Source organism: Equus caballus, chromosome 11, assembly GCF_041296265.1.
Source record: "Equus caballus isolate H_3958 breed thoroughbred chromosome 11, TB-T2T, whole genome shotgun sequence".
Classification (NCBI taxonomy): domain Eukaryota; kingdom Metazoa; phylum Chordata; class Mammalia; order Perissodactyla; family Equidae; genus Equus; species Equus caballus.
Window position 1 is genome coordinate 33,279,329 of NC_091694.1, and position 23,687 is coordinate 33,303,015.

At 37.5% G+C, this 23,687-nt stretch overlaps 2 protein-coding genes across 53 annotated transcripts in view; one reads left to right on the plus strand and one right to left on the minus strand.

The window, feature by feature from the left end:
• PPM1E (protein phosphatase, Mg2+/Mn2+ dependent 1E) overlaps positions 1-6,269 on the plus strand; it is a 191,831-nt gene extending 185,562 nt beyond the window's left edge. For all 3 annotated transcript variants that reach the window (XM_005597524.4, XM_070227511.1, XM_070227510.1), the window contains one exon: positions 1,073-6,269. In XM_005597524.4, the coding sequence (XP_005597581.2) occupies positions 1,073-2,133 (1,061 nt within the window). In that variant the 3' untranslated portion in view covers positions 2,134-6,269. The remainder of the gene's footprint in view (positions 1-1,072) is intronic.
• Positions 1-23,687, minus strand: part of TRIM37 (tripartite motif containing 37) — a 143,754-nt gene that overhangs the window by 15,687 nt on the left and 104,380 nt on the right. For 7 of the 50 annotated variants that reach the window (XR_011423274.1, XR_011423276.1, XR_011423259.1 and 4 more), the window contains 4 exons: positions 21,895-22,005; positions 17,774-17,852; positions 8,131-8,203; positions 3,909-3,989 (listed from right to left, as the gene is read on the minus strand). Coding sequence is in view for 21 of the 50 variants with exons in the window: in XM_070227502.1 (XP_070083603.1) it covers positions 3,981-3,989; positions 8,131-8,203; positions 17,774-17,852; positions 21,895-22,005 (272 nt within the window). In the remaining 29 variants the exon portion in view is untranslated. Of the gene's footprint in view, positions 1-3,713; positions 3,990-8,130; positions 8,204-16,571; positions 17,853-21,894; positions 22,006-23,687 lie in introns of those variants that run through there. The other 43 variants (XR_011423279.1, XR_011423280.1, XR_011423268.1 and 40 more) reach the window with 10 other exon arrangements.

Sequence of the window (23,687 nt, forward strand, 5' to 3'; positions counted from 1 at the left end):
TCTGGTGACAGAAATGTAGCTTAGTGTGGGCCTGAAGGTCTCCAGTCTGTTTCCACTCCAAACACCCTATATTCAACTACATATTACTCCTTAACGGTTGCCTCTGGGTCTTTGCTAATGCTGTTCCCTCAACTGGAGGGCCCTTCTCTGCCAGGTGATAACTAACTTATCCTTCAGGGCCCAACTCAAATGTCATTCTGTAAGTGGATGAGCTAAGAAAGAAAAGATAGAAATTTTTAAAAGCCCATTAGGGCCTTGGGTTCTCACAGTTGTTCATAAATGGAGAATGAACAATAGCAATAAAGACAGAAGGGGGGAACAATCAGAGACATATGAAGAAAGCAGGTATATGGTGGTCCCTGAAGACAAGAGAAAAATGGTCATTTCCTGACTTTCTCTAAAAGTTACAGGTAAAGCAGCATTAAAAAACAGGAAGCAAATTGGACTGGGAACCAAGAGACTTACATTCTAGTCCCTTGTCTGAAGCTTGGGGTGACTTTTCCTGGCCTGAGGGAGTGGGACTTGATTTTTTAAAATCCCTTGTAACTCAAACCTTCCTCTGAGCTCATAGCATGGAGTTACTGATTTCTAAACAAGGATAGAACAAAAATTAAGTGTTTAATAAAGACAGTGATCGGAATTTTGGTTTTTCAATGTGGACTTGTTCTCAAATCTTAGTTAAATCAAACCTAACCACCAGTAAAAGTACACATCTACTAAATCAACAAAGTTTTCCTATGTAGGACTGAAGTTTTCAATACAGCAACAAATTTAGATTTGACATTTGTTGCCATGCTCAGCTTAGCCTAAATTACAGTTAGAGGCACAAGATTCAGAGTCTAAGCTAGATAAGAGATTAAGCCCAGCGAATGGCAATTATTTAACTGAGAGTAAGGAGTGAGCAGCATTTGATTAACAGAGAATTCAAGTATTTTATCTAAAACTAGTTTACAAATTACTTTCAGTAAATTCAGATCACAATCAGTAAACTGTGATCAAATCATTGTATTGGCCATAAACGTTCATACACGTAAAGTAAACCAAAATCTGACCTACTTTCTAATTCCCACAGGAGATGCTGAACATAAGCCATATATCTGTGGGGATGCAGATTCTGCATCTACTGTTTTGGATGGAACTGAAGACTACCTCATTCTAGCCTGTGATGGCTTCTATGACACCGTGAATCCCGATGAGGCAGTGAAAGTTGTGTCTGACCACTTGAAGGAGAATAATGGAGACAGCAGCATGGTTGCCCACAAATTAGTGGCATCAGCTCGTGATGCCGGGTCAAGTGATAACATCACTGTTATTGTGGTATTCCTGAGGGACATGAACAAAGCTGTAAATGTTAGTGAGGAATCAGACTGGACAGAGAACTCTTTTCAAGGAGGGCAAGAAGATGGTGGGGATGATAAGGAGAATCATGGAGAGTGCAAACGCCCTTGGCCTCAGCACCAGTGCTCAGCACCAGCCGATCTAGGCTATGATGGGCGTGTGGATTCATTCACTGATAGAACTAGCCTGAGCCCAGGGTCCCAAATCAACGTGCTGGAAGACCCAGGCTACCTAGATCTCACTCAAATAGAAGCAAGCAAACCTCAAAGTGTCCAGTTTTTGCCACCAGTTGAGATGTTTGGTCCTGGTGCACCAAAGAAAGCAAATCTAATTAATGAGCTAATAATGGAGAAAAAATCAGTTCAATCATCATTGCCTGAACGGAGTGGTGCTGGAGAGTTTCCCTCTTCTTTTAATTTGGGTTCAAAAGGGCAACAGATATACAGAATGGAGAGCTTGTCTCCTGTCTGTTCTAGGTTGGAAAATGAACAGTTCAAATTCCTGGGAAAGAGAGTTTCTAGATTGTCTCATTTACGTTACCACTACTCAAAGAGGTGGCATGGATTCAGGTTTAATCCAAAGTTTTATTCATTTCTCTCTGCTCGAGAGCCTTCCCACAAAATAGGCACTAGCCTGTTCTCACTTATTCAAAGTGGGAAGAGAAATAGGATGTTGAGAAGTTCTCTGCCATGGAGGCAAAGCAGTTGGAAAGGGTGCAGTGAAAACATGATGAGGAAGCTCAGAAAGAGTAACGATATGCCATACCCAGATCTTCCCTGGAGCTATAAAATATAATACTTTCTCTTTCAAGTAGGCTAGGTAGCTCTCCCCCCAATAAAAACACCACTATAAGAGTAGAAACAAGATATACATTTCTGAAATATATGTGCTTCATTATAAAACCATGGATGGCTCAATTCTTAAATGTAAATTGATCTCTAGGAAACTCAAAATAGTGTTTTCAATCTAAAAAAGTATTGGCGGTTTCACTAGCAAAATTATACAACTGGTCCCTGTGATGTGTCGCCACACCTACACACAACCCTCACCCACTGCCCTTCACGCCACTAGTGGAAGCTTGCAAGTTAGTTATTTCAGTCAGGTTACAGTGTTGAAATCTCAACGCAGTTGAAATCTGGTCTGATGTGCCTAATATATCTATGGAAAACAATGCAGAATTTGATTTAGTTGGGAAACATTTCTCAAAAGACAGAACTATAAAGGAAACTCTTCTCCCTTTTTTTTCAGTAGGTAAAAGACTAAAAGCCATATGGGTCTTAACTGGTAACAATGAAAGTAGAAAACCAGTGTAAAAATGTCATATTCTCAGACTTGTGAGGCAGTATATAGTCAAAAAGATTTACTGATTTTTTTTTTCTGTAACATAATAGACTATGAAAATTTTTTGAATTAAAAAGTATTTCCTAGGGCTGTAGCTATGTGGGAGTTTCATAACCTGTTATGGTGCTCTTGGTGGAATTTTTATTATTTGTCATTTTAGAAGACTGGTTTTAACTTGTGATGCTAATATGTTTTTCACTGTACCTTCATCTCAGGAATAAAACTAGTTTAATGGAGATGATGTCAGGTACAAATATACTAGAATCAAGTTGCCATTTAAAAAGAAAATCAAATAGTATTTCTATTTTTTCTGCCTTTTTTTTTTAAGTTCACAGACTGCAAAGGCATATACTACTATAAGATAAAAAGTGGTTTTGGAGAATGAAAAATACTTGTTTTAACTTCTCTAGAATTGTTTCCCCCAAAGGAATGAAGTAACTGGTGTGGAGGAGGCTGAAAGTACTGCCTAAAGTGAGCCCAGAGGCCAAGTGCAAAGGAGAATGCAGATGACTAAGACTGAGGTCTGTTTAGTTATAAATGGAGAATGTTCTGGAGTCCTGCTTCATGCAACTTCAGACTGCAAAGACAGGACATGTGTTTCTCATTTCAATATTTATATTTGATATTTTAAAATTGTCTGCTTTTTGCCATTTTTGCAGTTTCAAGCCAGAGCATATCTTCAACTAAAGACAGCAAACAACTAACAATCAGATTCATTTGAGGAAGCAGCCTCTGATTCTCTGAGAATCATGAATGTCTCCAAGTGACATTTTACCCTCCCCTATCAACTGTGGACCAGCCATGCCCAGGGACAGGAGCTGCCCGCTATAGTGCTCAGTCACTCACACTGTTAGGAGGCATTAAATGCTCTTGCTAAGGAATGTCCACTGCCTAATCATGTTTTTATATAGTAATACAATTACTTCATGTTCCCCACACCCATAATGGAGGGCTAAAATTCCTGGCCTTTAAAAACAGAGGACTGTACCATATTTTGGGTGCCAGTATAGTTATATCAAATAAATAAATAAAAATAGTTACACTTTAGAAATGAGCAGATTGTTAATCTACAGATTTTATTTTTAAAAATTTGGAAGTAGAGATTTTCAGTATTTGTCATTGCTTCTTTTCTCTTGTGACACATGGCTGAAAAGGAGGGAGTAAACATGGCTCCAACTATAGTACCAGAATCTGTTTACCATCCTGATGCTTTACCCCCATATACGGACCTCACTCACTTCTGTCATTTTCTGAAGCCTAGATCTTGTTAACAACCCATCAGGTGCAGTGTCAGTTTCAAATCACATTATCTAAGGAAACAAAACAGAGACAGCAGAATATTGGTACACATTATATAGTCCAAAGTTGTTGGCTAAGTTAAAAAGAAACTTTTTTTTTTAATAGATTTTCTATTTGTCTATTGCTAATGTTTTTGATCAGAATAAAAAAGGTGAAAAGAAAGAAAGTACAAGTGACAGGTTTTTCCAGTGGGGAAACAATGGATGAAAGTGGGACAAACATAGACCACATCTTTTAAGGGTCTGGATTTTGTAGGTCTGACTACATAAGCAGTGTTAACTCCATTTCTCATACCAGTAGCCCTCTAGAAAATAAAGCAAAGTAGTTCTAGTATGTTCAAGTTATAAACCAATATTGTAAAAAATAGCAACTATTCATTTGTTCACAACATACATATTTATAGTTAGCTACCATTTGTAAGGTAAGTCCTTTAAAATTCTATAATACATATTAAAGTAGTGGTTATTGGTCTGACATATGCTGCTCTTGGTTCTATAAACTAGATAAAAAGCAGTGCTTTGTGAAATGCAGTGTTATATCTTAATGCCACTGGTGATAGAAAGTAGTTCCCTTCAGTTCAAATCCTGTGCCCTTATTTGCTGCTTGCTGACGTAAGCAATAAGTACCCCTCTAACTAATGGTATCTACACATTTCTGTAACTTGTATTTAATGATGGTGTATCTGGTGATTGTAAAAATATTAGACAGATATAAAAGTATCTATATAATATATATTAACTGTTAATGCTGAGGTATAGTCTGTGAACTATGTGTTTTGTACCTTTATTCATTGTGTAACTTAGTGGTGGTGAAAGTTCTACATTCAATCCTTCAGAGTGGCAGTATCCCTTTTTCAATTTAACATGATTTGCATCGATTTGTTTGCCTGCTGAAGTTTTGTTAGAATAGGAAATAGTAAAATGAATATAAACAAGAAAGTGTAGTACTGGTTAGGGAAACAGACTTCAAGTCACCAACTGAAGTCATTACCAACTCCTTGTACATTCACTGTGAGTTTCAAAGGGAATTAATCTCTAATTTAAAGGTTTCCTTTGTTCACTTTCTGGATGTGTACTTCTGAGGGATTTATATGAGGTTAACTAAGATTACAGCACCAAACACTGGGGCTATTAATCCCATTTAGGTCTATACTAAACAGGATGGTGGAAACACAAATGTATATACCTTTTCTTTACTTAGAAGTGCCATCCATTTTCCGTGAATTAATACGATTACTGTTGCATTTAATTTAACTAGGAGGATCCTGGAAAGTAACACCTTTTCCAAGGACAGTGTCAACAATGTCAATGTCAACACTGAGTCTGATTCTGACCACATTTACAGTGGTATAATGTCAATGTGGTGGTATAGTGTCACGCTGCATCTTCATGACAACCACACTCCATTGTTGGAACACTGTGCCAGTAAGAAGTGCAACATCCAATGGGCAGATGAAAACGATGCATAAAGAAATTCAGTGTTTACGGATAAAACTGCTGTGGTTCAAGTACTTTCTTCCCCATTGAAGTCTTGCTGAGGCTTTGTAAGAAAGTGATCTAAATTATTTTAACGTTTAAACACAATTTGTTCACTCAATGATCATTCTCATCTAAGCAAGGCCATAAAAGGGGATACTATAGTTTTGGTCACACCATAACTTGGGACAATTTTTCTTTAGAACATAAATTAGCAAAAGAACATAATTTTTTCACCTTTTAAAATCATGTGATGTTAAAGGACAAATACCCACTGTTCTGTTCTGACCTGTGAATAGCTTAAATGTTTTTTTTCAAAACAAGATACCACCAGTATTATGACTATTTTCCAGACAAATGGTACTGTGTTGAAAAGTTACTTCCTCCAGCAGCATTTTATCTTCTATTTTGAAGACTACTTATTGTACTAATTAGAAAACATGAAACAAGATAGGGAACTCCAGACTGACACAACAGTTGTTCTGGAAAAGGAAATACCCTAACAAACTTTGATGTATTAGGTGATCCGCAGATACGTCACTGTTAACTCTTACTCTAGGTGCTCTTTGGTGAGAGACAGGCTCTGTTCTCTTGTTCATGACATTTCTCTGCAAAGAATTCTCTATGGAGTGAGGCGAATGAAGTGAATCATTTCTTACCAAGTGAATTTATCAATCTACAAACCTGTTCTACAGCTCACTTTTGAGTTCAGTTGTAACCATGAGTGATCCTTCATATTTTATTTATCAAAACTGTTCAAGTAAGAAGTATGTTGAAATTTTGCCAATATCTTAATAAAAATCCAGCAATTTAAAACCACTAGTCATTTGTCTTCTTATTGAAAGGAAAGATAAGTTATTTAGTGCAGAGGTTTACGCCGATTCCCTCAGAACTGAAAATAAAATCCTGAGGTGGTAGTTTTCTTAAACTTTAAAGTAGGAACATTTAAAAAGAAAATTTGCTAAGTGCTGCTATAACTGTGATTTCCTCCCCAGAAAACCCAAAAGAGAGATACTTCATCCTATACATGTTCTTCCCATAAGTTTAATGGTGGGGAGAGGGAGACAGAAAGGTTAGTGTCCTAAAATAGACAAGGACCTGCCAAGGGCTAAGTGTTGATTCCTCAAATCTCCCAGCTACTTTATTCTTCAAACTCTGCAGCCAACCAAAGTTTTTCCTCTTAGTCTTTCCCCTTTTAGTTTCAAACTGGAAGAAAATAATTAGGTGAACTGTGGCTGAAAGTCTGTCTGGAGGATTGCTGTTAAGAGAGTAACAGGAGACAGAGACAGAAAGAGTGTGGGGGACGGAAGTGAAGCTGATAAAAGCAAGACACCTGTGTCTAAGGGAATGGCAGTAAACCTAGTAAACACACTGCATTATTATTCCCCTCTTCCCAACATTAAGTCCTAGAAAATTAATTTCACATAGTTTTAACAATCTTAAACTCTTAATTCCCTAAATTCATTCACCACTTTGTATGATTTTATATAGAACCCAAAGCAGCAAGAATTGAGGAAAAAAGTGAAGGTCTGAAAGAATCATATATTTGAAGGGGTGTCCTGAAGCAGGAAAGGAAAGAAAGGAATATTTTGATAATAAGTATTATTTATATTTGAAAAAAATCTCCTAAAATACAGAATTACTTTAAAAGGAACATCACTTTCTGAAGCAGCAGGACACAGCAAGGTGAGTGAACCACTAGGTATAGTGAAATCGTTTGAATTTAATAGAAATTTACCCATGTTACCAAATGATCAGATATGATTGCCTGGACTGATATGGTGTTTAACTGTTCATTTCCTTTTTCTATTTTTTTTTTGAGGAAGATTAGCCCTGAGCTAACATCAGCTGCCAATCCTCCTCTTTTTGCTGAGGAAGACAGGCCCCGAGCTTACATCCATGCCCATGTTCCTCTACTTTATATGTCGGATGTTTACCACAGCAGGGCTTGTGAAGCAGTGCCATGTCCACACCTGGGATCCGAACCAGCGAACCCTGGGCTGCCGAAGCAGAACGTGCACACTTAACCACTGCGCCACCTGGCCGGCCCCCACATTTCCTTTTTTGATTACAAGTTTGCTCTCTGTCATCTTGAAAGCAGTTGTTAAAGAACACTCTTCTAGTGTGCTTTTAGAAAACCTACTTTTGCTTGGCCTAGGAAAAATCTTATGGAAGATCCTTTCTTATTTATATTTCAAACAAATCTAGTTCTTCTCTGAGACCCCGAACTCTTAGGTGTTGCTCAGTAAGAAAGCGCTCTTGTGCTGGGCAGCTGGGTTTAGCATTCCTCTTACGCTGAGCTGTAGGATGCTGCCCAAGACCTCCAGTTGCAAACCTCCCGACGAGACATGCCCACTTTGTGGTGCAAGCAGCGCCCTCACCCAGTTTCTGATTTTTCTGATCCTGCTTTAGGACCAGGGAAACAATAAATGTGAAAAACTGTCAGGAATGATACATATTTGGAGAAACTATCTTCCAAATGAGTAACTGGAGTTTAACCAAAGATGCAAAAGTTGTCCCTGCCAGTTGTGACACTGGCTGATCCTAGAACTAGAGCACTGAGGTGGCAATTAAGCCGAGTAAGAGTTGCCTTGGGATCACCAGGTCAAATGGAACGGAATGGGAGGGAGGCCTATGAAGCGGCTTTTCTAAATGTACATAAGGAGACACACTTAACTGCCCTGCAGGACTCAGGCAAGGGCTCTGGCTGGGCAGAGGCTCTGCAGAGCAGGAACAGAAGACAAGACTCCCTGTAACAGGAAAAAAACAAATAAATGTGCCAGCCGGAGAAAAGGGTTTTTAGAAATAGAGCAGCCCACACAATTTATGTCCCAAACTATAAAATGACTGATGTTACCATTTGCTCGTAAGCCTCCCTAGACAGTTTTAAAAATTATATAAATCTAGACTTTGAAGCCATATACTGGTTGATGTGGGAACTAGAAGTAAATAAGGAGAAATCTAAAAATATCACCACAACTAAAAGGAATATACATGCACGTGTGTACAGACGCACAGACACACACACAGGTCTTAGAGTTTCCTATCTTCCAAACTTTCTATAATCTTATCACCTTTATTAAAAAACAAAAATAAAAAATCCTTTTGAATAGAAAATTAAAAATGGTTCATTATTTTCTGAATTGTAGTTTTGAAATTAATTACACTTATGTTCTTAATTCAACAAATATAATTACATTTTTTTTTTTAAATCACAGTACTTGCAGCCTCTACTCTGGGATGTAGAGCTAAAAGGAATATTGCTGCCACTCTTCCAATGAAAAAAAGAGCCAGATTAACTTCAAATTATGACTTTTTTCAAACCCATCAGAGAGCTTGAGATTGCAGAGTAAGCAAATGGCCCCAAATCTAAAGAGGGACAGGTGCCTGCTCCAAGAGTGGGGCCATCAGCACTAATTTACATAGGGCAGACACTGGAAAAAACTGTTCAGCTCGGGGAAGTGATGAACTGGTGCAGGCAGAGTATGGACTGGCAGGACAGTGTGGAGTCCCGAGGGCTGCCGAAATTAGGGGAGTCTGCACTCTCCTGTAGGCATTTTTTCACAAATTCTATTAGGTGCTCACAGAAAATATTGGAAAGAGCCCTAAGAAGTGTCAATTGTGATGAAGACCCAGGAGCAGGGTAGAGCAGCCTTGTAGGAGGGTCAAGAAACTCTGCCAGACCCTTTCTCCTATCTCCTCTGTAGAACACAAGTATTATCCTATGGGGGAAAACGGCCACAAATACTGCCAACCCTTAGGGCACTGGTGAAAAGTCACTGCAGCTGAGGGAAGGGAACAGGAAAGAAAAACCCTACCCCTGGGGAAGAGGCAGGAATATCACTGGGCCTCAACTAGCTGGGGAGGGGCAAGTCAATAGACACACACAGTGCCTAAAACTGCAGTTTAATCCAAGAATGCCAGTCCCTCCCCTGCCTCCAGTCAGGCTTCAAATAACAGAATAGTTCTGGGAGACAGACAGGAGAGCAACAAAAGCAGGCAAAGAGACTTAACAGCTCTTTGAGGCACCGTACGGAAGAGACATTGCTCTGGCAATCCAACCCCAATCAGAAATGCAATGTATTGCTACAGGAACTTGAAGCCATCAAGGTTCATCATGACAATGATGAATCACAAACCAAGCACAACTACTAACTAGAGTCATTCAAACTTTGCAATAAAGGTCTAAGAAGCATGTAAGGCCTGCCCGTTTTTAGGTGCAAAAACTATTCACCAAACTATCTACTGTCCTACACAAGACATGTCACTTTCAACAAAATATACAGAGGCATATGAAAACAAGAAAAATATGTATTCTGAAGAGTGAAGCAATCATCAGAACCAGAGTCCAATATGGCAAAGATTTTTGAACTGACAAGGGAATTTAAAATAATCATGGTTAGGGGCTGGCCCGCTGGCACAGCAGTTAAGTGTGCATGTTCCACTTCGGTGGCCCGGGGTTCACCGGTTTGGATCCTGGTTGCAGACATGGCATTGCTTGTCAAGCCATGCTGTGGTAGGCGTCCCACATATAAAGTGGAGGAAGATGGGCACGGATGTTAGCTCAGGGCCGGTCTTCCTCAGCAAAAAGAGGAGGACTGGTGGCAGATGTTAGCTCAGGGCTGATTTTCCTCAAAAAAAAAAAAAAAAAAAGTTAAAATAACTATGGTTAATATGTTATGGACATGGTGAACATGCAAGATCAATGGGTGATTTTAGCAAAAAGACAGAAACTATCAACAAATGCTAGAAATGAAAAATACTGTTTCAGAGATGAATGCCTTCGATTGGCTAATAAGTAGACTCCACATTGCTGAGCAGAGTCAATAAACTTAAAGATAAGGCAATAAAAATTACCCTAACTGAAACCTAAGAGAAAACAAAAACAAAAACAAAATAAACCCAGGGCAGAACACATAAGAGCCGTGGGACATATTAGTTTAACATATGTATAACTGGAATCCTAGAAGGAGAAGAGAAAGACAATGGAGCAGAAGAAATATTTGAAGAAATAATGGCTGAGAATTTTCCAAAATTAATAACAGACACCAAACCATAAAAGCAAGGAGCTCAGAGACCACTAAGCAGGATAAATACCAAAAATACACACCTTGGAAAAAGAAATCGCCTTCCAGATGGTTTTACTAGTAAATTCTACCAAACGTTTAAAGAATAAATAACATCAATTCCATACATTCTCTTCTAGAAAAGAGAAGATTCATTTTGTGAGGTCAGCATTACTGATACCAAATCAGATGAAGATAGAACAAAACTACAGACCAATATTCCTCATGAATATAGATGCAAAAATCCTCAGCAAAAAACCAGCAAAATGAGAATCACTACACTTATTAGAATGGCTGAAATTAAAAACACTGACAGTACTAAGTGCTTACAGGATGCAAGTGAAGCCCTCATATGTTGCTGTTGGGAATGGAAAATGGCAGTGCCATTTTTGGAAAAGTTTGGCAGTTTCTTACAAAGTTAAGCATATACTGAGCACATGATTCAGTGCAATGAGTTCTGACACCAATTACCTAGAGTTAGGTCAAACTTCACAGATAAAGAGCAGAGCTCTCCACAAGACTGCTCTCACTTGAGCTACCAACTGTAATTTGGGGGTCCCCAGGCCACCCTTGTTTCTGACCAGTAGGCTACAAATCCCACTATCTCCCTTAAGGTTTGATAATTCACTAGAACTAATCACAGAACTCAGGAAAATACTTTACTTACAGTTACAGTTTTATTATAGCAAAATACAAATCAGAACTAGGCAAAAGAAAGAGATGCACAGGGTGAGGTCTAGGAGGGTCCCAATGTGAAGCTTCTTCGTGACCAGGGCATGTTACCCTACTAAAACATCAACGAATGACAACACAGAGTACTGCCAAAAAGGGAAGCTCACATGAGCTTCAGTGTCCAGAGTTTTTTATTGGGGTTTCATTATATAAGCATGATTGACTCACTGGCAAGGAGGCTGAAATATTCAGGCTAGTATCATGTGACTGAGAGCCCCAATCCCCTAATCACATGGTCAGTCTTTCTGGCATGGCCAGCCCCCACCCTGAGTTATCTTGTTAGCATAAGCTATCGGGACCCACCATAAAGAGCAAATATGCTCCTATCATACAGGAAATTCTAAGCACTTAGAGGCTACATCCCAGGAACCAGGGACAAAGGCTAGACAAATTCTTTATCACACACCCAGCAATCCCACTCCAAGGCATATACTACCCTAGAGAATGAAAACTTTACACAAATCATCCTAAACTGGAAATAACCCAAATGTCCTTCAATGGGTAAATGAACAAACTGGTACATTCATACAGTGAAATACTACTCAGCGATAAAAAGGAATGAAGTACTGATGCACACAACAAGATGGGTGAAACAACTGCATTTTGCTAAGTAAAAGGCTACATATTGTGTGATTCTATTTATGTGACACTTTGGAAAAGGGAAAACTACAAAGACAGAGAACAGATCGTGGTTGCTAGGGGTTGGAGGGTGGTGGGGAGGGATTTACCTATAAAGAGCCAGCAAAAGGGAATTTTGGGGGTGACTGAATTGTTCTGTGTAGTATGGTGGCAGATACACAACTCTGTATTTGTCAAAAGCCACAGAACTGTATACCAGAAAGACTGAATTTTAACATATGTAAATTTAGAAATCAACCAGGATGTGTGGGAGAGGACAGAAAGCAGACTATAACAGATGAATCTAACTGTATTACAAATAATCACATAATCATACTGAAGAGAATAGGGAAGGAAGGAACTAACGTAACTCTGAATCTTAGGACCTAAATCACTTTCGAAAAGTGTTTTGACATGATACTGAAAGGCTAAAAATAAAAAAACTGTATGCAAATACTGTACTGTAGTTGGGTAAACTTATTTCTCACAAGGGTATAGGTTGAACAGCTCTAAAACTACTTGGTTTGTATATTAGGGTTGACCAAGGAAGTAAATACATTACAGCTAATGAGAGCCAAGCTGAGGGAAGGCTAAAATGAGCATTGTGGACTTGGACTGGTGTTGTAGGTTATCAATATAGACTCATGGTTTTTCTTCTTAAAACATATATTTACATATAAATACATACAGAGATACACACAGAAATACACATGGACATGTGTTTGCATGAGCAAGTATAGGTATGTTTCCTATTCTATCCACCGAGAGGGACTAGAAGCAGTGACACTCTAGTAACAATAAGCATATTAGCACCCAAATCTTTGTTTCTAAATACTATTGACCAAAAAAAGGGCAAGGAAAATAGGAGATGAGCCTGGAGCATCTTGTAGGGGGAGGAGAGGATGGGAGGGAGGGAGAAGTATGGAACATATCAACACGATACAGTTGCCAATCTGAACAAGTTTCCAATAGCCAAATCTGGAACAAACTGAACTGTAAAATAATGACAGTATTGGAACATAACTCAAAGAATAAAATAAATATCTGTAAGTCCACACAGATATAAATAAATAGCTGAATAAAAAACTAAGTGAGGAAGAAGGGACAAACCTTTCTTACAGAATTCTAATAATAAATATAGAAGAAATCAAGGAAATAGAAAACCACCATCAGAACACTGCAGAAACAAATGCTGTAGGCACAATCCACTGGTGGGTGTTAAAATTAGAGGGTAAGAATGGAAGCAAAAACAGAATATTTGCGTGGTCTCTAAGTATTTACCCCAAATATTTAGTAATTATAAAGGCAGGGATATAGTAAACAGTGAGGAATCCTGGCAGACATCACCTTAACCAAGTAATCAAGATTAACATCACCAATAATATCTGTGTCATATAGCCCCTGACATGATGTACGGGGAACGGGCCATCCCTCTGGGGGAGGCTTCCCAATGATATAATGGGAAGCATAGTCTCAAGTGAATATGAGAAAACATCACACAAACCCAAATAGAGAAACATTCTATACAACAATTGGTCCTCTTTAAAAATGTCAAGGGCATGAAAGACAAGGAAAGACCGAGGAACTGTCACAGACTGGAGGATGCTAAGGAAACACGACAACTAAATGCAATGCGAGATCCTGGACTGGATCCTGGAACAGAAAAAAAATTAGTGAAATAACTGATGAAATCTGAACAAATTCCGTAGTTTAGCTAACAGTACTATAAACAAAACTAATTTCTTAGTTTTGAGCACTCTTCTATGGTTATATAAGACATTACATACAGGAACTCTCTCAAGACTTTTGCATCTCTTTTGTAATATAAAATTATCTCAAAATAAACTGTTAAAAAAATCAGACAATTTTTAAGTTTTTAATCATTAGGTATCAAAATGCTGGGTTTGGTTCCAGTGTGGTGAACTGGAAAAAGTACTAGACCCGCAACTCATTCGATCCTTGCTAGCTTTGAACCCTGAGAGTCACAGAACCTCCCTGAACCTCATGTTTCTCTGCTAAGTGGGTACAATACACAGCTCATCTCCCTCAAAGTTTACTTAAGGTTTCAATGACATAGTAGGTCAAAGTTGTCCAGAAATGATATGCTTGCACACAATACAAGCATTACTACTTTATCTTTAGGCCTAAGAGAAAATATTACTAAGGAGAAATTTTCCAGGAATGAATTTGACATAAAAAAATACTAAATACTTAAGGAAAGTAATGGTAGAAGGAAAGACTAAGAGAAACTATGCCCTTCAGCTAAAGGGAGAAAAGTTTAAGAAAAAAAAAAAAAGATGGGGACTCTTGTTAGGATACAGAAAGTGCCAGAAAGTAGGACAAGCAGATCAGAGCAACTGATTGGAAATCTGAGTTCACTACTCATGACATGTATAGATTGTGAGTGATGACAGCTACCAGTGGGAGAATGGGAGAGAGATCTCTTTTGCACCAGACCTCTTGCAGACCAGATCATGAACAACCAATGGGGAGAGGGAAAAGGAACTCCATCCCTCACTGCTACTCAAAATCTAGCATAGCCAAGGCAGGCATACCATATCAAGGAAGAGGGAAAACAGAAGGGTTCCTAGCAACATGGCTAGAAATGGGGGAAGAAATTACACTTTCTACAGACCCCACTACTAAAAGCTAACGGGTTCATCTTTCAAGAAATCTTTTGATTTTTCACTTACTATGATTCTAGAATGAATGGGACAGAAGCTGCCTATCAGCCCATACCATAAAACTAAGAACAAAACAACTAATCAAGTGTTTGATCTTTTCGACTTAAAAATCATGCTTTCTCAAACTTAAACCTTCTATCCAAAAAAATGTGAAGTTTCCATTAATGTGAGGGATAGAGCAGAACTCAGCTAAGTTTATCTGTAAAGAATGTGAGAGTAAATATTTCAGGTTCTGGGGGCCATCAGGTTTCTTAGCAGCTACTCCACCCTGCCTTTGTAGGGTAACAGCAGCTATTGACAATCTGTAAATGAATGGATGTGGCTATGTTCTGATAAAACTTTATTTACAAAAATAGACAGTGGTAGAGATTTGGCCCAAGGAAAGTAGTTTGTCTACCCCTAGAGAGAATGCCAGATAGATACTTGTTAGTTGAATCCCAGAGGTTTTCCTCAATGAACTGTGTGAATTTGTATACGCTGCATATTTCTATTTTATAATTCACAAACAAAATTACTTGACGTGAGCTGGAGCCCAAAGAAACAGACATGATTTTTCTTCACCATAGGAGAATAGCTTTTAAGTACTCAGTCCATCCTTTAGCCACCTACAAGTTTGTTTCCGTTTTTTTGGTGAAACCTGTTGTCAACTTTAATTACAAAAATGAAGAATTTTATACCAGGAGGGCAGTTACAATATCATTTCTTTGGAAGCTTATTTATTTATTTATTTTTTTGCTTTTCAAGAGACAGACTCTATCCTTAAATATGGAGTCAGAATATGGTACGAATGGGTTAGGTTCCTAAAATACATGAGAAGATAATTTACCATTAAGTTCAAACAATTTTCCCTACAAAGCTTTTGTACAGGCATAAAGAAATACCTTCAAATTTTCCTATAGCTGTGACAACCAAAAACAGTCTTGCTGATACAGTGAACTCAAACTCCACCACTTTAAAAACAGTCTCAAGCAATTCTCAATTCATCTAAAATAAGGGCAGCATTCTTGATTGTTTTTATACATAACTGGAGAGCATAAGACAAGCCAAAAAAATGTCTCAGATCCAAATGTACCATGATCCAAATATCACTATGCCATTTAGTGGAAGCCACTGACTAAAAAACCTCAAGGTCATGAAAAATAAGAGCGAAGACTAAGAACATGTATGATTAAAAACAGAAAAAGGATATTCTCCCTCCAATAAAAGACAGAAGGGCATCTCAAAATGCTATTATACAGATTCATGACCCAAGAGAATCTCATGATTAAATCACTTGTGCTAAAAGCTTTTACAACTTCCCCAAATGAAAAGTCTATTCTCAGGCTTCTCTTGGTTCTTAACCACATGTGGTTTTCCATATTTGAAAATAAAAAGAATTACAAAGGTACATGGAAAAGCACTCAGTTATATATCAAATACAGGTCAAGAAACAGCTAGGTAATAGTGAGAGAGTCAAAGTATAGTTGATCACACTTGCGTTTATGGATTCCAATGAGCCTTGTTACTTACAATGGATTGCTCTCAACACTAAAGGTGCAAAATTCTTACATTATAGTTTCATCCATTACAATGTAGTATAGAGATAAAGAGAAAGCTGGATTAAAAGTATGATCTCATCAAAATGTAATGAACATGAATACATTTCCATCTAAGAGAAAACGAAATGTGTTAAAGAACTTATCAGTAATGCTTTGGAGCACTGCATGATAAACCACCTAAGAACTATACAACAGCATTCAACACTATTGTGTTAGTAAGCAAATGCTAAATTTTTACTTCTCATGTGATTACAGTACTTTAATATTTCCAGCTAACTTTTCAGGAGAAAAAGTAACCATATATATTATGGAGATTATAAATGTCATCATAAATAAATAATAACTAAATAAAAATAAGTAACTTCCCCATATGTTTGCTAACAGTCTACACAGCTCAAGAGCCTCTGTTATGTACAAGCAATATGAATAGGAAAAAAGGGGAGCTTCCTGTCCCCCTTTTAATAAACTGCAGAGGCATAATATTTTCTCAAGTTCATTTTATTATCAAAAAGTGCAAACTTTTGAACAAAAGCAAACCATGAATCACAGCATTCGGCAAGACATCCAACATGGAAAAGAGAACAATATTCACTAAGTGAAACAGGAGCAGATGAGATACCTCTCACATGTATATTCATGCTTTCTTAATAGTCTCTTCATCAACTTTCAGTGTAACTTTCACAAACAGTATAGCAGCTCAAAAACAAATGCAGGAGCACAACGGCAAAGTTTCATAGTTATTTTGGGTTAGTTGTGAGTATGAAAGTAAACCTTATACCACAAGTTCATGTAGGCCACTGTGTAGTATGTTTAAATCTTTAAATGTATCGACACTGAAATCAATGTCTGACTACAATGAAAACAAAGGAGAAAAGAGGGTTTTAAAATACTTGTTGCATTATAGTTGTTTAACAAGAGGCAGAAAAAATGAAATAATTTTAAATGATCTTACATGTGTTCATATGACCAGGAACATAATCAATCCACATTAACATAATTCATTTAAAATTACATTTGTCAAAGTCATACGACAGAAAGATTATGTGCCATTAATCAGTGTGCCTGCACTTGAACAAACAAGAAAAGATAAATAAATTAACTTTAGTCAGTCAACATACTCCAAAGAGGAGCTTCAGTCTAGTGTTACTGGAGTTATTCACATAAAGTGTCTATAAGGAAGAATCTACTCATGAGGAATTTTCCTGTTCAGTAATCTACAGGCATTAATGAAACTATAAACTGTGATGACAACCTAAAATATGAAAGTGGTCAATTTAAACACATCTGAGCGTCTCGCCAAGGACAAAAGAGCACGGATGCTGAGCAGGTTACTGAGTGCATGCATTGTCTCCAGGTGCATTTCCTGGCAGTTAATCGCCCTTCTGTTCTGTAGAAAAACTGCCTTTTATGAATAGACTAATTTACTAAATTAATTGAGGACTACACTTGCATTTCATTACATTACACGGAATTCTTCCCACACTGTTAATTTTCTCCTGTGTACTAATGTCTTTATACTAGAATTGTGCTACTTTCTAAAGTTTCAGAATTACTATTGCACGTAGGGATGATGAAAAAAATAAAACCAAATCTGATTATTTGATGACAAATTTGAGCACCAACTACAGCAAATTTCAGAGTCAAGGTAGCTTGCAAGTCAGTTCTCTTGATTTTTAAATTACCTTCCACTGTTTTCATCGGTATTGAAGCTGAGATCCTCAGGGCCTATTTGTTCGCCATCAGGAAAACTGGAATGCGTATCTAAGATAAAAAATTAAAAGCAGATAACATTTCTCAAAAACTAGTATTTTCTTTTTACTTGTCTTTAAATATCTTACCAAGTGTGTTATTTAAGCGATAAAGATGTGCTGGGTTGTTAACAAATCTCTGTCTTCAGAGAATTTTTGATCGGAGTCAGGTGTAAGCAAACACCAAGGGAAAACAAAGGAGAACAAACAAAATGTGTAAGAGATATCCACAGTTAGAAGACGAAAGGCACTGCTTCACTTTGTCCTCCTGGGGACACTGTGGGAGTAGCTGTAGAAGGGAACAGGAAATGATGATGTACACGTGAAGACTGACTTTGTAAACATAAAAATGTTATTTCAAAGCCAATTAAGTGGTACATGCAAATATCACTACAAAAACCCATCAGCACTCAAAATAACTTTTTGGGTTATTTGGCTGCTTCTTTTAGAAGTAGAGAAAACTACCAAAGTGTCTCAATAGAGTCGGCCCTCCATACCCGTGGGTTCTGCATCTGTGGATTCAACCAACTATGGATTGAAACTCCTATGATTATTGCATCTGTACTTAACTTGTACAGACTTTTCTTTTGGCATTATTTTCTGAACAATACAGTATAACTACTACTTACTTAGCATTTACATTGTATTCTGTATTACCGGCATATCTCGTCTCATTCTGCTTTGCTTTACTGCATTTTGCAGAAACTGCATTTTTTACAAATTTAAGGTTTGGGGTAACCCTGCATTGAGCAAGTCTATTGGTGCTACTTTTCCAACAGCATTTGCTCACTTTATGTCTCTGTGTCACATTCTGGTAATTCTCACAATATTTCAAACTTTTTCATTATTACTATATTTATTATTGTGTCTGAGATCAGTGATCTTTGATGTTCCTATTGTAACTGTTTTGGGGCACCACAAACTGCACCCATATAAGACAGCAAACTTAATTGATAAATGTTGTGTGTGTTCTGACTGCTCCACCAACCGGCCATTGCCCGATCTCTCTCCCTCTTCTCGGGCCTCCCTATTCCGAGACACAACAATATTAAAATTAGGCCAATAATAACCCTACAATGGTCTCTTAATTGTTCAAGTGAAAGGAACAGTTGCACATCTCTCTCTTTAAATAAAAGACTAGAAATGATTAAGCTTAGTGAAAAGGCATGTCAAAAGCAGAGATAGGCTGAAAGCTAAGGTTCTTGTGCCAAACAGTTAGCCAAGTTGTGAATGCAAAGGAAAAGTTCTTGGAGGAAATTAAAGGTTCTACTTCAATGAACACACAAATGATAAGAAAGCCAAAAAGCCTTCTTGCTAATATGGAGAAAGTTTTAGTGGTCTGGATAGAAATCAAACCAGACATAACATTCCCTTATGCCAAAGACTAATCCAAGCCAGGCCCTAACTCTCTTCAACCCTGTGAAGGCTGAGAGAGGTGAGGAAGCTGCACAAGGTTGAAGCTGGTAAAAGCTGATTCCTGAGGTTTAAGGAAAGCTGTCTCCACAACATAAAAGTGCAAGGTGAAGCAGCTAGTTATCCAAAAGACCTAGGTAAGATTATTAATGATGGTGGCTACATTAAACAACAGATTTTCAATGTAGATGGACAGCCTTATATTGGAAGAAGATGCCATATAGGATGTTCACAGCTAGAGAGGAGAAGTCAATGCCTGGCTTCAAAGCTTCAAAGGACAGACTGACTCTCTTGGGTCTAATGAGCTGGCAAATCTAAGTTGAAGACAATGCTTATCTACCATTCTGAAAATCCTAGGATCCTTAAGAATTATGCTAAATCTATTCTGTCTGTGCTCTATAAAATGGAACAACAAAGCCTGGATGATTGCATATCTGTTTACAACATGGTTTACTGAATATTTTAAGCCCACTGTTGAGACCTGCTACTCAGAAAAAAAAAAAATTCCTTTCAAAATATTACTGCTCACAGATAATGTACCCAGTCACCTAAAAGCTCTGATGGAGATGTATGAGATTAATGTTTTCATGCCTGCTAACACAACATCTACTCTGCAGCCCATGGATCAACGAGTAATTTTGTTTCTCAAGTCTTATTATACAAGAAATATATTTCATAAGGCCATGGCAGCCTTAGACAGTGATTTCTCTGACAGATCTGGGCTAAGTAAACTGAAAACCTTCTGGAAAAGATTCATCATTCTAGATGCCATTTAGAACATTCGTGATTCATGGGAAGAGGTTGAAATATCAACATTAAACAGGAGTTTGGAAGAAGTTGATTCCAACTTTCATGGATGACTTCGCGGGGTTCAAGACTTTACTGGAGGAAGTAACTGCAGATGTAGCGGAAATAACAAGAGAACTAGAATTAGAAGTAGACTCTGAAGATGTGACTGAATTGTTGCAATCTCATGATAAAGCTTTAATGGATAAGGCATTGCTTCTCATGGATGAGCAAAGAAAGGTTTCTTGAGATCAAATCTACTCCTGGTGAAGACACTGTGAAGACTGTTGAAACGACAACAAAGGATTTAGAATATTATATAAACTTAGTTGATAAAGCAGTGGCAGGGTTTGAGAAGATTGGCTCCAATTTTGAAAGTTCTACTGTGGGTAAAATGCTATCAAACAGCATCACATGCTATAGAGAAATCGTTCATGAAAGGAAGAGTCAATCGATGCAACAAACTTCATTGTCTTATTTTAGGAAATTGCCCCAGCCACCCCAACTTTCAGCAACCACCATCCTGATCACTCAGCAGCCATCAATATCGAGGCAAGACCCTCCACCAACAAAAACATTATGACTTGCTGAAGGCTCAGATGATGGTTAGTATCTTTTAGAAATAAAGTCTGTTTTAATTAAGGTATGCACATTGTTTTTTGGGAACATAATGCTATTGTAGTTAATATAGTATAGTATAAACATAGTATAACTTTGATGTGCACTAGGAAACCAAAAAATTCACATGACTCGCTTTATTATAGTGGTCTGGAACTGAACTGGCAATATCTCTGAGGGACGCCTGTATAAGTAATCTAGAGATGATTTAAAATATACAATAAAATGTGTGTAGGTTATATGCAAATACTACATACACCGTTTTATATAAGGAACTTGAGCATCTTCAGATTTTGGGATCCACAGAAGGTTGGTCCCGGAATCAATCCCCCACAGATACTGAGGGACGACTGTACTTAAAAATCATCAAGTGCTTGGCCTTGTATTGAAAAAGACACTAGAACATGAGGGAAATATGTAAAATATAAAGCTGACAATTAGCATAAGCCTGACCATGTTGTAATTCCAGGAAATCCTGCAGAGAAATGCTTAGAGTGATTATTAAGATCTCTAGATAAAATATTAACAATGGGTGATGAACGTTAACTTATTGTGGTAATCATTTTACAATATACACATATATCAAATCATTAGGTTGTAAACCTAAAACGAAACAATACTACTAACAATGAGCTTCTCTCACTGAGTTTTTTTCCTAAGACATTTTTGGGAGGAAGGGGGAATAAAAATCAATGATTTCATAATCTGCATGAATTTTTAAGAAATCAGAAAAAGTTATCTTTAAAAAAGTCACTGTATTAGCTAGGCTACAAATATCTCTGAAGAGAAAAAAAATAAAAATTAAACATCTGAAACCTCCCCAGGGGATGGCAAACATTTTCTATAAAGAGGCAGATAGTAAATATTCAGGCACTGCAGGCCACAAATGATCTCTGCTGAAAATTCTTCGTTTTTTACAATTCTTTACAATGTAAAAGCTATTCTTCGGTCACAGGCTGTACGAAAACAGGTTGCCAACCCCTGCTCCACCCAGTAAGTAGCACCCATTAGGTATCTGACCAGCCAAATATTACCTACCAGATTTTTTCAGTACTCACCACTGAGTTTAACCCAAAGAATGCTGTCTCAGAAATGACAATAATTTAAAAAGAAAAAGAAGCAGAAACAGCAGAGCAGCAGAAGAAGAAGCAGCAGAAGTAGAAATAGAAGCAAAAGCAGTAGCAGCAGCAGAAGAGAGGATTTTATTAATCTCTGTGAAATGACATCATGTGCTGCACCTTCATCTGGGGGCTGTGCCATGAAAGAGTCGTTAAATCCACCCATGCTGGTGTGCTCTTCCTGCTCCTCATTCTCAGTGTCACATTCAATATCACTGTCGCTACTCATTCCTGGTAGGAAAGAAGGGGAGAACATGTTTCTGATAAGAAACCACTGCAAGTGAAAGGAAAAAGAAATCTGAAGTGAGATTCCTATTGAATTTTACACTGAATGCCAAGACTACGTAAGACATCAAACAAAGAAAAAAATAACCATAAAAACCTCAGTTCTTTTTAGTTATTTAGAGTAGTGGTTTTATTTTTGTTCTCAAAAATTAAAATTGCCCTTTCCACAGTACCTGAAAATTACTGAAACCAGTATTAATTTCATTATACTGAGAATATTTTTTCCAAAGCAAACACAGCTTTTTATAGAGTCATAAGAGATAACAGGAACTTTCTTAATACTGATTCAATGTAGATACAGTTTCTAGCCTAAAACATATAAACGTGCTATATAAACACAAATATACATTTACAGTTAAGTGTATTAAAAAATTCCAGTAATTCTAGCAATAAATGAGTTACTATCCCATTTGAGCCTCCAATTTTGTTTTTGTATCTATCACTTGATTAAAAAATTCTATGGAAAGTACTTCTGTTTCAAAAAATAGTAATCAAGAAAATATGAAAATCTTGTTGCTTCAAATCCTTATAAATGATGGATAAAAATATAAACTTAAAATATTATTTTAATGAACATCCACTTTTAAAAGAAAGAAGGGAAATCCACAGGTGCCAAAACAAAGAAGGATAAGAAAACTAGTGGGTCAGATGCTGCAGTTGCCCTGGAGAGCTTGATGTAAAGGTCTTTAACACTCCCTTTGGGGAGAGGAAAAAACCCTTTGGATCCACCATAGAAAGGGAGTTGAAACTGAGACTAAAACTCTACTCCCTGTATGAAGCTAAAATTCTTACCGAAAGAACAGACTAGAAAAAAGTCTGCCTACTGACATGGGAAGACAGCAAGAAATTTTGTCTGTTTCTCCTGGGCTCAGCTCACCTCAGAATTCAAACTAAGACCTGTGTGCCTAATTTAGGTTTGAGATTTAAAGTTGAGGTTCCTATCTCAGGAAATTAACATAAAAATAGGTCAGGAGCTGGTGTTAGTTGAATAAAGCAAATGTAAAATCATCTGGAGGGTAGGTTCCAGTAAGATGGAGTAAAAGCACATTCCACCCCCTCTTTCCCACTGAATGCAGCTATAAAACCTGGACAGAATGCATGAAGCAGCTATTTAAGGACTCCGAAAAGTCAGGCACACTGGTATAGACCAGAATTTGAAGGACCACCAAATCGGGAGATTTAAACAAGACCCAGAGTCTCACAAAGTCATACTAATAATGTCTAGGATACAATGCAAAATTCCTTCAGCATACAAAGAACCAGAAAAATGCAATCAACAAACATCAATGCTAGATGATGGAGATATTGAAATTATCTAACAAAGACTTTAAAGCAGATATAAAAATGCTTGTGAACACTCTCAAAACATATTTGAAAAAGCTCTCTGGAGGGAAGCTTCTATAATCCAGGTTACAAGAATTATCAGAGAAGGGGAAAAAAAATCTCAGGGGAGGGTCTCAAAAAGGTGTGTTCCAATCAAAACTTACAAAACAAAACTTAGAAAACAAGACACTGCATCTGAAGAGTCAAGCAGATGCACAAATAGAAGGACAATATTGTGAATTTTTCATAAAATGAAATAACCTGTAAGAGACTACAAAATTCTGTTTAACATGGAAAAGGAAAGG